The following is a 12,591-nucleotide window of genomic DNA, read 5'->3' on the forward strand; positions in this document are numbered from 1 at the left end:
TCTTTACCTATTATTTCAGTAATAAACAACACAAAAGCATTTTTACCTGCAGGATATTATGCATTTCTCTTTTCAATTGCCCAAGATCATGAAGCACATCATCTGCTTTTTTCACAGTTCTTCCAATGGAATCAAGATCTTCACTTGCACTTTTAAATACAGAAAATGCTGTCTGAGGAATGCTGATTCTGCTAAAAATATTTTTTTCAAATTGTCATTAATCCTGACTGAGATTAGAAATAATATTTTATCTTCCAAGATTTTCTAAATCAGTCACATTCAACCAACTGCCCTCAGGATATTTTGCTCTTTCAGAAATTACCAGGCTACATACTATAATACCATCCCATACAGATGACAGCATATAAAGTTTACCTTGTTTTGGTATACATAAACTCAAATAGCTACATGTATTTCTTCTCCAGTTAAAAAAGTTGTGAAGTTTTCCCTAATATGTAAATGTAACATTTAAATCATTGTAATACTGCTGCTCAGAAAGTAAAGCACAATTTATGTTTAATGTTGAAGGATCTTCCACAATCAGACTTTTTCCAATCATATTTAAAAGTTAATGACTTGAAGTAGGTAGAGATGTGTTTCTCCACCTCAGTAACTTAAGCCTTAAGGCTGCCTGGGGAATTCCAGGAGCTGAAGTCCACACATCTTAAAGCTACTGAAATTGAGAAACACTGAACTAGAGAAATACTTACTGCTCGCTCTCTAAGTGCCATGGCACTGCCCGGTTGGTTACTTCTGAGGATGTGCTTGGATTTAATGGAGTTTCGTGTGCTTTCAGGATTTGCTCCAGAAGTTTCCCGCCACCTAGTGGAGGGAAGTAAACCCATCCATATATTGTAATGTATTTCAATAAGATTCGGGGGTGGGTTGGGCGGGAGAAACAGATTATGAATTTTCAGTGAGGAATACATATTATTTTCTGAGAGAATTAGCATTTCCCATTTTAAAATCTTTTCTTGGCAGGCGCTTTCAGTTTTAGAATTGATATCTTGGCATGCATTTTAATCAACGTAAGCATATTTCACTGCATTGCCTCTGTAAAAAAGCATGCTATAATTTAATACGACGCTGAAAAAACGTTCTAGTCAATACAGAGTAATCTGAAAAAATATCACATGTTAAATTGCAAATAGAATAGAATAGAATAGAATTTTTTATTGGCCAAGTGTGATTGGACACACAAGGAATTTGTCTTGGTGCAAATGCTCTCAGTGTACATAAAAGAAAAGATACCTTCATCAAGGTACAACACTTACAACACTTAATCATAGTCATAGGGTACAAATTTAACACTTAATGATACAACACATGATAGTCATAGGCTACTAATAAGTAATCAGGAAACAATCTCAATATAAATCGTAAGGATATAAGCAACAAAGTTACAGTCATAAGTGGAAGGAGATGGGTGATGGGAATGATGAGAAGATTAATAGTAGTGCAGATTTAGTAATAGTTTGACAGTGTTGAGGGAATTATTTGTTTAGCAGAGTGATGGCGTTCTGGAAAAAACTGTTCTTGTGCCTAGCTGTTCTGGTGTGCATTGCTCACCAATAAATAAAATTAAGAGTTTATGTAATAATCACCATGTGTAAATATAGAACAGACCATAAAATGCATTGCGTATGAATTAATTGGAATTCATGAAATTTAAACAGAGTTCACAAAATTCATTTTCTAACGAATTTCAAAGAAGAAAGCCCAGAAAAGACATCTCCATGTAGATCCCATTGTGCCAGTAAGCCTAGTAAAAGGAGCTTCAATAGCACAATCTTGTCACTTAGAAACATTGTTTTAATACCATGCATAGGTTCCTAACACCGACATATTAACAGTTAAGGTAATTTAAAGATTAAAGACACAACTGAAATACTTGAAAATGCTTGTAGAGGAAGAGATCGGGACATCAAGTTTGAAAAGGAGCAATACCTTTTTTGGCATGTACACAATTCTGTCTTTTATAAAAATGATAGCTTCTTAGATAGCAAAAGGGTTTTATTTAAACTTTTCTCAAAGCTAAAATGTAAAGTATTTTTCCTCTCAAACGCTAGTAAACCCAAAGGATATTATATTATTCTTCTATAATTAACATACTAAATGAACAATTAACCAAATAAAAGGAAACATTGCAACAGGTTTTGAATCTACATTTTCCTTACCTAGAGTTTTACCACAGGACATATTTTCTTTCTCGCCAAAAGACAGCTCTTTCTTTGCCAACTTTTGTGAAATTTGAGCATCTTTAGATACAGGCATAGGAGCATATCTCCGTGGTGCCGGTGTCTTCAAAGGGGATTTCTGTATATGAACACCCTGTTTTTCCAATTGCCGTGAATAGACTGGAATATAGGAATATGAATATACACATTACAAGTAACAAAAATAGAATACCTTATTTTCAAGCCGTAAGAATTATGCCTTAGTCATGATTCTCTCAACTAATCAAAACATGTGTCAGATCTGTTTTGAAGGTGAAATTATGAATCTGGAGATAAGCAAGGGGCAAAGCTCTACAGCACAATGCTGATCCCAGGACTGCATTCAGCCTGAACAAGGTGATCCAAAATTTCCAAAATCTGGGAACTTTTAGTAATCAGTAGAAAAGAGAAGAAGGGAGATTATCTAGTTTCTGCCTTTCCATGTTTTCCAGCCTTTGCCAATTTCATTCTAATTTGGAAGTTTAAGGTATGATGGGTAGAATACATGCTGATTATTTTTTTGATTCAGATACTTAACTCTGTTTCCTCTCTTCATAGAGGCTTATTTCCAGACATCACAACAATACATGTGATCTTGAACCACCACCACCCCCCGCCAAAAAAAAAAAGTTTGGTGTCCATGAGTGAACTATCAAAGAAGTAAATCCACTGCTCTCTCAAAAAGAACCTTATGCAAATATAAAGATGGTCCACTAATAAACTGTGTTTTGGCTATTCCAAAACTGAAAGTTGAGTTAAAGGTGGTGAGTGGACTATTAAAACAAGAGCTAGGCTTTCTTTTGCTTGCTTGTTTGACTATCAAGCAATTCTAATTTACTTGTTTTTATGTTAATTTTAAAAAATAAACTGACATACAACTTTGCTCTTTGTTCTAATCTTACATTACGTTTAAATATAAATAAATCAAATATGTCTCACCTTGTGTGTTTGCTGCCCTAGACAGAAATAAGTCCTCTTGAGGTGTGGTTTGGTTACCAAGCAGCTTCCCTGCCTTCACAGCATGTTTTGATAATTCTTTGAAAGGTGCTGCCTTAACCGTTTGGAAACCACCTGAATTCAGCGCTGAGCTAATTAACTGAGACTGTGAAGAAGAAATTAAGGGTTCAAAAGAGAAATGTCAGCCTCAATTGTGGTTGTTAAGCAAAGACAACCTGTACAGTCTTCTGTAACAATGGCTCAATTTTGACTGCCTTACCTTAACCACAAACTGGTGTGTCATCTGAGCCTGAACTATTGGGTAGCATATGATTAAACAGTCCTCCAGGAAAACAATGTAGGATGCCGAAAGGACCATATAACAGAGCCACTCCTGCATTAATACTTGAAGTATTCCAACTTTGTTTTCATTTCTAAAGAAAAATCTCACTTACCGCCACACATTCTCACTCCAACTGTAAGGAAGGACCCTTTTCTCTTTTTGCTGTTGTATATAAGTAAACAGAAATTGGCTGTACAAAGCTGGATGCTCTCCTTTCTAACTCTACATTTTTTCACAGAAGAACTGGGTGATCATTGCCTTTACAACTGTTCACTTTAGTCTGTCTTTAAAGTTGGAAATAATAATTAATCAATATTTCTTACAGTTGTTGATCAGTCCAACATAAGAACATAGAAGACAACACTCCCCAAAACCAAAAACACATTGTTGAAATGCCTTGTGATGCTTTAGATAATATTTTTAATGACCATGAACTATCCTTGTACAATACACAACTGGGTCAACTAAAAGATAATTAATTCATGAACAAGTGAAAGGCATAAGTGTTTTTTATCAGGGCAACCTGGTCTACCCAAATATGGGACAGAGCATACTGCTTCTGCTTTCGCCTTTATTTCTTTGTCGGTAAATATAAATTCAACACAAATTGAAAGGCATTGGTGTTTAGCCACAGGTAAAAAAAAACGAGGGGATAAAGCTTTTGAAAATACTCAAGTATATTGATAATCTATTTAAAAAGTGATAATTAAATCAAGAAATGGCTGGTCAGCACAAGCTAGCTGGTAATTCCTCATATGGAAATATGATTAAATGTACAGACAGAACAAATCATACATATGCTATATATCTGAAAATCCTATTTTTTAAATAGTTATAGAATATAAAGGTATCAATACGGTTTCAATGAAGAAGGGATGATAAATCACAATGAACCATTTCCCCATCCATGATTCTGCTGGACAACATTTATCCCTTCTTCTCAGTGATACAGAGAAGATTCTTATAAAATAAAATAAAATAAAATAGCAGAGATTTGTATTTTATTGTTCTACCTGAATATTCATTTGTTGTTGCTGCAAATTTTCCAGATGTTGAATTCGTTGTTCCATGAAGACATTCATCTGTTCTTCAAGTTTGCCAACCATCTGATTGCTAGAAGACCCCTCAAGCTGTTGAGTCTTCAGACTGGCTTGCTGTTCAGCCACACGCTGCAGCTGCTTATCTGTCTCTTGCAACTTATTTAGCATTTCAGAAACAGAGTTCACTTTTGCTTCCAAGTCACTCTGGACCTGAATGAGAAAACACAGAGCTTATGGGCCTTTTCATCTTAAAGTCAGACTAATTATCGCTTAGCTTTAGAGCAGGGGTCTCCAACCTTAGCAACTTTCAGACTTGTGGACTTCAACTCCCAGAATTCCTCAGCCAGCTTTGCTGGCTGAGGAATTCTGGGAGTTGAAGTCCACAAGTCTGAAAGTTGCCAAGGTTGGAGACCCCTGCTTTAGAGGATACAGAATGATTAAAAGGTGTATATATATTGGCTGGGTGGGTAAAGAATCAGCCAACTGGCTTTTAGTTTTTTAAGCAATGGAGCTGTTTAAAAATAATATTTATTAAAAATAATAAAATGACTACCAAAGGAACAAATGCATGACAAATCTTTCGGCAGGAGTAAAGAAAATATAGAAACTTGTGATTATAATCTTTAAAATGCTATTTATGAATTAGTAAGATTTTAAGGTGTATACTACTGTCTGAAAGGATTGAAGTGGAGAGTTGGATAAGCATCCATAAACATTAAACCATTCCCCATTATAGACCTTCTTCATCTGATTCTTGCTGGAACACAGCAACGAAGTGCTTAATATTCCCACAGACCCATTACACAGTTTGAAAAAGAAAAGACAAAAGCATGACAACTCAGCATGCACATTTGAACACATGCTTAATCTGCTTGATGCATCCCACTCACAGGACTTTATTATGTTTTATTTAGCTACACCAAACTGAAATGTATCACTCACTTTCAAAAGTGGGGCTGTGGAAGCAATAGCTGCTGCTGTTGCAGCTGCAATGGTTGCTGCTGAATCCATTTCACTCTGAGTTGACTTGGAACTGTCCTTATCTGGACACACGTGATTTAGAAGGTTTACCTTCACTTCTTTAAAAACAGGAACATTCTGGATTCTGTATGTACAATACAGACATATAAGGATATATAGTATTTTTGAGACAATTTTTTTTCTTTTTTAAAAGATATTTAAACGCTGTAAAAAGGATGTTGAGACTCTAGAAAGAGTGCAGAGAAGAGCAACAAAGATGATTAGGGGACTGGAGGCTAAAACATATGAAGAACGGTTGCAGGAACTCGGAATGCCTAGTTTAATGAAAAGAAGGACTAGGGGAGACATGATAGCAGTGTTCCAATATCTCAGGGGTTGCCACAAAGAAGAGGGAGTCAAATTATTCTCCAAAGCACCTGAGGGTAGAACAAGCAGCAATGGGTGGAAACTAATCAAGGAGAGATGCAACTTAGAACTAAGGAGAAATTTCCTGACAGTTAGAACAACTAATCAGTGGAACAACTTGTCTGCAGAAGTTGTAAATGCTCCAACACTGGAAATTTTAAAGAAAATGTTGGATAACCATTTGTCTGAAATGGTGTAGGGTTTGCTGCCTGGGCAGGGGGTTGGACTAGAAGACCTCCAAGGTCCCTTCCAACTCGTTGTTGTTGTGGTTGTTATTATTATTATTGTTATATTTTCAGGAAACAAATTTCCTTTCAATAATAAAAGTGGATTGTCTGGGGTTCTCTTCCCCATTTGGTTTCCTCTGCTTAAAATTTCAGGCAGACAGAAATCCTTCCTATCACCAACCAGCTAATCCTTTTAACTGGAATGCAAAGCTCAATGATATAATACATTAACAAGCTTCCTCTCTATATAATTACCTTTTAATAAAACTAAAAACATATGCCAGATAGCTCAACATTATGTACAAATTCAAAAAGTATCAAATTTAACTTTATTTTTATATGCTATTTTTAGATTCTGATATTTTATGGTATCCTGCCCAGAGTCACTCTTTGCGAGAGATGGGCGATTCAGAAATGTGAATAAATAAATAAATAAATTCTGAGACAAACGTCCTTTACCCTCTTACTTCATATTCAACATGTCTGATTGATTAAAAATGATAACACATCATTTCAGGCGATTGTCCTTACCGCTGTTTGAATGCAGCTCTTACAGCTTCCTTCTGTCCAGTGTCATACTGGGAGATGAAGATATCTGATGCTGTAGAGCAAAGAGAGTGAACTATTTTAATCAGGAGCCAAAATGTCCCTTCTTAGCAAAAACTAAAGAAGGAAAGGCTACTTCACTGTTTGCAAGGAGAAATTCAATCACAGTATCATACATAGCTTTCAGCAACTCTATCTCAGATGGAAACATTCTATTCTTTGAATCTGGGATTCGTATTAAGGCATAGCTTCAATCCTGCTATCAAGGAGATTGCAAAAAAATGTTTTGTTTCTTTAGTTTTGTTATTGCATAACTACTATACAATATCAAAAATTAGACATTCAAGTAGATACAGAATAAAAATATTGTATATTATAAATAGCAGCATTCGATAATGCATCCTTCCTCTTTTAGTAGAACTAATTACTACTTATTTATACTTTAAAGGGTTTTTTTAACAGTTTATTTATACATTTTCATTTAATATACATAAATGCTTTGTGTACAGTGTATTGTCTAGGTCAATTTGCTTACATAACACTTTTGCAGCTCCTAAATTCGACTTCTATTATCCAACCATTTATAAAACAAATCCCATGTTTGAAAGTACTGTGTATCTTCTTCTTTTTTTTATCTTTAATGTCAGTCTATCCATTTCTGCACAATCTTCTTTTCTTGGTGTTTCCTTATTTTCCCAGCACTGTGCAAATACAATCCTTGCCGCTGTCAGAACATGCAGTATTAAATACAATTTCCTCTTATCATACTTTTCTGGTATTATACCTAACAAAAATATTTCTGATTTATAATCTATATGCAGATTTAACATTTTTTCTAACCATGTATGTGTTTTTGTTCAATATTTCTTTGTGTCACACATGTCTACCATATGTGATAATATATGCCCAGTGTTTGGTTATATTTCCAGCATTAGGCGGACATGATTTGGAACATCTTTGCTAGTCTCACAGGTGGTAAGTGCCACTTATAAAACATTTTGTATAAGTTTTCTTTATAGGCAGTTGCCACTGTCAACTTACCATTTCTTTCCCATAGTCTTTGCCATTTATCTAATTCTATAGTGTATCCAAAATTTTTGGCCATACTATCATTGTCTCTTTAACTGTTCATCTTCCACTTTTCCATTTATACTTTAGAGTTTTATATTTATATTTTACAACATTTCCTAAGTGTTTTTTTTAATATATTTGTCCCTTTTCTTCAAAAGCCATACTCTAAATTTCTTACCCAGTCTTGCTGGGTAATGTTTTGCATAAGATGCTATTCCTAAATGACCTTAGTTAGATTTCTGTCATAAACATATATTGCTGTTTACATTTACATTGCTGTACATTCTCCAGATCCGGTTCTCAAACTTATGCCATTGGCAAAGTTTCCTTTTTCTAGGATGTGTCAAATTGATTCTTATCACAGTCAGCAAATATTTCAATAGGTTGTTTGAATGCTTTAAAAAACAGGTTTATTCTCTTTTTCGATTCAGGTTTAATTTAATTCGCTACCTGAAATATGGCAAACAAATCTCCTTCCAAAAAACAAAAACGAGGGCCTAAAGTTGTAAATATATGCAGTAACATGAAATCGCAGGCAAAATATTACCTTTCTGCTTAACTGCATCTCCTTTCCATTCTGAAGTAATCTGCACTGCAGGTTTATGTGGATATGTCTATCTCAGAAAAGGAAAAAGAAACTTGAAATAAACTTCAGAATTACATCACTATATATTTATTTTCTTTTAAAAAGTAGATATATATCTATATAAGACATAAAGCAGAAAGCAATATGGTACCATATTCCAAGATTCCTTTGATTACAGCAACATAGAAATATGAAAAATAAATAAAGCTCCATTAAATGGGCACATTTAAATCAGTTACGTGCAAAATCTGAATATTGTCAGGCTATTGTCACCTTGGAAACTTTTAAACACCATATTTCCCTTTGACTGGCAGAAAAATTGCAAAATAAGATAGTAAAGTTGCAATGGGAATAGGAAATTAAGTAAAATAGATTTTTGACTAATCATATATTTATCAAATTTATAGATTGCCCATTTCACTCACAGAGCAAGCCTAGGCAATGTACAATTAGAAAATATCTAGTCTTTCTTAAAAAAGAAATAAATAACTGGCTATTTTATGCCATTTCAAATTGAGAACAGCAGCTGCAAAATAACGTTGTGAAACTGATGAAATACATTCCAAATTGGTATGCCATTCCTTTAATAAAGCACAAGTGAACATACAACCACAAATATAAATACTTCTTAGCATTTGGATCAGCTAGCTAGATATAAACATATAAAAATGTTTAGTGAGTTGAGTGATGCTACTAAGGCTTATAACTTATCTCCAGGTCTGAAACAAATTACAGATTTTATATATGCAAGTAAATAGCAAAAATGCTTTGGTTGATTGCATGTATCTAAACTTCAAAGGCAACCAAGGAAAGGAGGAAAAGAACAAGGAAAGAAAAAAAAACCCAATTCATTTTTTATGGTAATATGACTGTAAATTGAGACTGATGAGGAAGGAGGTTGGAGACAGCTTTAAAGCCCAGTGATTTTCCATGACAGTTGAAATGGAGAAAGCAAATGGCTTCACCTGAGTGAGGAACTGTTGTGATTTTTGAGAGGCAAAGAGGGAAAGTATCAATGAATATATGAAATGTTCAGAACATGACTAAGCCTACCTCTGAGGAAAAGCGTGAAGACTGTGCATCTTTTTCAGGTAATGCTAACTGTTCTGGGTCTGTGCCAGTATGCTTGTTCACAAGACCTAGAAAAAAGTATGGTTGGTACAGTATCTATACGAGAATTAATTTACCCATGGAACATTTTCTAGTATCATCCTAGCATAACTCTTATTTCTGCTATTCAGAAAGTGAACAACAAATCAAGATAACTGCAGAATAGCATTTAAACAAAGGAAAAGGCAGGAATTAGTTATATGGAGCATATTGTCAACACAGACTATTAATATGCTGATGCCAGTACCAACATAGAACCACAAAAGTTACAGAATGTCCCACCTATGCTAGCAATTTAACAGAAAACAGCCATGCAATTAGGAACCAGGAAACATTTTGGAGTGAAATGTTTTATAAGTCTAATAAACAAATAGGCATTGCATTAATGTGTCATTACATATGATCATGCAAGCTTGACTTTATTTAAAGTGTTAAATTCCTATAAAGTGTTATAACCTCAGTTAAAATGCTGCAGATATCTACAGTATAATTTGATATTTGATGTTTTCGTACAAATAAAATGCCGGTTACTAAGCTTCAGAAAATTAAGAACAGTATTAAGTATACCTTCTGCAGTGTATCCAGAAGATATTATTCTTGATTTATGATGTAGAGTTTTGTTTGCCAGCAGTACTGATGGTACATTAGCTGCATCATCATTAACCAATGCTAAACGTTCTTGATGACTGAGTGGAGTCACTTCTCGAAGTTTCTTCACTGAAATAGTTAATTTTTTCCTAGCAGAGACATCAGATTTGCTGCTAGTAGGTGCTGCCCAAACACCAAGGGATTTATTTTTCATGCGAATGCTGGTGGAATAAAGAGAAAATTACTGGTAGTGAAGCTGGCCAAAAAATCTTTGCCTGAGCTAGTAACGTCTTCCACTTCCTTTAACAGCTCACATCATATCCTTTGGGCCCTGTTTCTATTAAATAATCACAACACTAAATAGATGACACAGTGTTTTAAATATAACAAGGGAGGAAAAAGGAAGATTAGATTAGATTAACAGAGTTGGACCTTGTAGGTCATCTAGTCCAACTTCCCACCCAAGCAGGAGACCCTACACCGTTTCTGACAAATGGCAATCCAATCTCTACTTGAAAGCCTCTAGTGATGAAGCTCCAACAACTTCCGAAGGCAACCTGTTCCATTGGTTGATTGTTCTAACTGTCAGAAAAGTTCTCTTTATTTCTAGGTTGAATCTCTTCTTGAACAGTTTCTATCCATTATTCCTTGTCTGGCCTTCGAATGCGTTGGAAAATAGATTGACCCCTTCCTCTCTGTGGCAGCCCCTCAAATATTGGAACATTGCTATCATGTCTCCTCTGGTCCTTCTCTTCACTAGCAATGCCAAGTACTTGCAACTGTTCTTCATGTTTCAGGTTCAACCAAAATGAACTCTGCTGCTCTATCAAAAGATAATCATCACCATGAACTTTAACAGAATGAAATATGAGGCATACCACTATTAAAGAGTGCAAGAACAGTTCTGCTTAAATATACTCTTATTAAAGATATCTGGAATCATCCTAAAGAACATTCTACAGTCAACTTGCCCACAGAGAAAACCTGGTTTTATGAAGCCCTTCACCCCTTCATTCCTACATCCTAAAATTAAAAATAAAGTTAACATGGTTTCAATATGCATACACAGATGAAATAATAATAATAACTGTTTCTGGTTCTAAATATCTTCATTTTTTCCAAAGACATTTACAAAAAGCAAGCATTGCCTAAATATTCCCTGCCAAAATTCTTTGCAAACTCATAAACTGCAGGAAGCAGTTCATTTCCTTAACATTTATATCTAAAGATACTATTTATGAATTCTAAGCTCTGAAACAATCTACAACAAAAAAACACACCCTAAAATAGCAAACATCTATCTAAATTATTATTTAGCACCATAGCAGACATAAGGGTCATATCAAAGCTTGAGGTAAATGAATAGATGGTTGTTCCTGACAAAAGTATCTATCCATTCACCTCAAGCTTTGCTAAGACATTTATATCTGCTACTAAAGAATGATTTCCATAGCTGCAAGCTACAGTTCCCATGTTACATTATGGCTACAGAGGCCTTTAAACCATGAACACTGTCTGGTTTTCTTTGAAGTCTTATTTCCAGCAGCTCTGAGTCAGTTTTGGTACAAATAAGCCGAGAAAGAAAAATCTTCTCAATCTTCTGACTGTTAGCTATATTTGGGATGAACACTCTTTGAATAGTGTGGGAGTAGGAATGGATTTCCAGAGAGAAAAATTGCAGACCAGAGGAACCAGAAGCACTACTCAGGTGATCCTGAGGACACCTCCGAGTGCTTCAAGGACCCTCTAAAAGGATGCAAATGACTCGCTGTCTGCAAGGAATATAAATCCTTCTGTTCCCCACTATCCTGTCTGAACTGAAGAAGCTTCTTGGATGAGAAGCCAAACGTCTTCAAAGAAAAAACTAGAAAGTCCAGTTGCCTCCTGAAAAAGCACCTTTGGGACAACCATGTCCTGAATGACTGACAATCTACAGTCTTCCTAGTCTGTCTTCCATTCTTCTTCATCTTGTGCCATATCCATCATCGGATGTTGGAGATCATGCTGGCAATCCTGTCTTCCATTACAACATAGTAAACCGTGTGCCATTACTTCCAGCTGCCCAAATTACATGAAGCAGTATGATGAAGACAAAGGTGGATATAAGACGGTGTGTTTTGCTTTTGTTCAGAAGATAAGGAAACCATAACTAACCCATAAAGCTACTGGAGAGGGGGGGGAAAAGATCTTCCGAGCTTTACCTCGCCATAGCTTTCAATCTCCCCTCACCTTTCATCCCCACTGGGGACCCGACTTCCCTACACTTTTCTTCCTGTATATCAATCTTTGTATGATCGTCCGGCCATCAGCCATTAGAAACGCTGGTTGTCATAGTCACAACAACCATTTACAGACGCAGCTCCCGCCGCTTCCAAACTGACAAATGAAGTCCAACCTCTTCCTCCTAAGGGGGAGGAGGAAGCTGCCTGAGTAAAGAATACGCATGTGCAGATGGAACTTCCGCTATCTAAAGAGCCGAAGACACTGCGCATGCCTCGCAAAATCCGACTTTCTTCTCCTGTTCCCATTCGCGGTACCCCCT

General features: G+C 35.6%; 1 protein-coding gene across 8 annotated transcripts in view; it reads right to left on the bottom strand.

Moving 5' to 3' along the window:
• The window catches only part of KIAA0586 (KIAA0586 ortholog), a 71,050-nt gene extending 58,620 nt beyond the window's left edge, over window positions 1-12,430 (bottom strand). For 5 of the 8 annotated variants that reach the window (XM_058162967.1, XM_058162962.1, XM_058162961.1 and 2 more), the window contains exons 1-11: window positions 12,251-12,420; window positions 10,029-10,270; window positions 9,405-9,490; window positions 8,313-8,379; window positions 6,680-6,749; window positions 5,478-5,640; window positions 4,509-4,745; window positions 3,156-3,318; window positions 2,178-2,357; window positions 711-822; window positions 47-191 (exon numbers count right to left, since the gene is read on the bottom strand). In XM_058162967.1, the coding sequence (XP_058018950.1) occupies window positions 47-191; window positions 711-822; window positions 2,178-2,357; window positions 3,156-3,318; window positions 4,509-4,745; window positions 5,478-5,640; window positions 6,680-6,749; window positions 8,313-8,379; window positions 9,405-9,490; window positions 10,029-10,270; window positions 12,251-12,285 (1,500 nt within the window). In that variant the 5' untranslated portion in view covers window positions 12,286-12,420. Of the gene's footprint in view, window positions 1-46; window positions 192-710; window positions 823-2,177; window positions 2,358-3,155; window positions 3,319-4,508; window positions 4,746-5,477; window positions 5,641-6,679; window positions 6,750-8,312; window positions 8,380-9,404; window positions 9,491-10,028; window positions 10,271-12,250 lie in introns of all 8 variants that reach the window. The other 3 variants (XM_058162964.1, XM_058162965.1, XM_058162963.1) reach the window with 3 other exon arrangements.
• Between the last annotated feature and the right edge of the window lie 161 nt (window positions 12,431-12,591).

Source organism: Ahaetulla prasina, chromosome 1, assembly GCF_028640845.1.
Source record: "Ahaetulla prasina isolate Xishuangbanna chromosome 1, ASM2864084v1, whole genome shotgun sequence".
Lineage (NCBI taxonomy): Eukaryota > Metazoa > Chordata > Lepidosauria > Squamata > Colubridae > Ahaetulla > Ahaetulla prasina.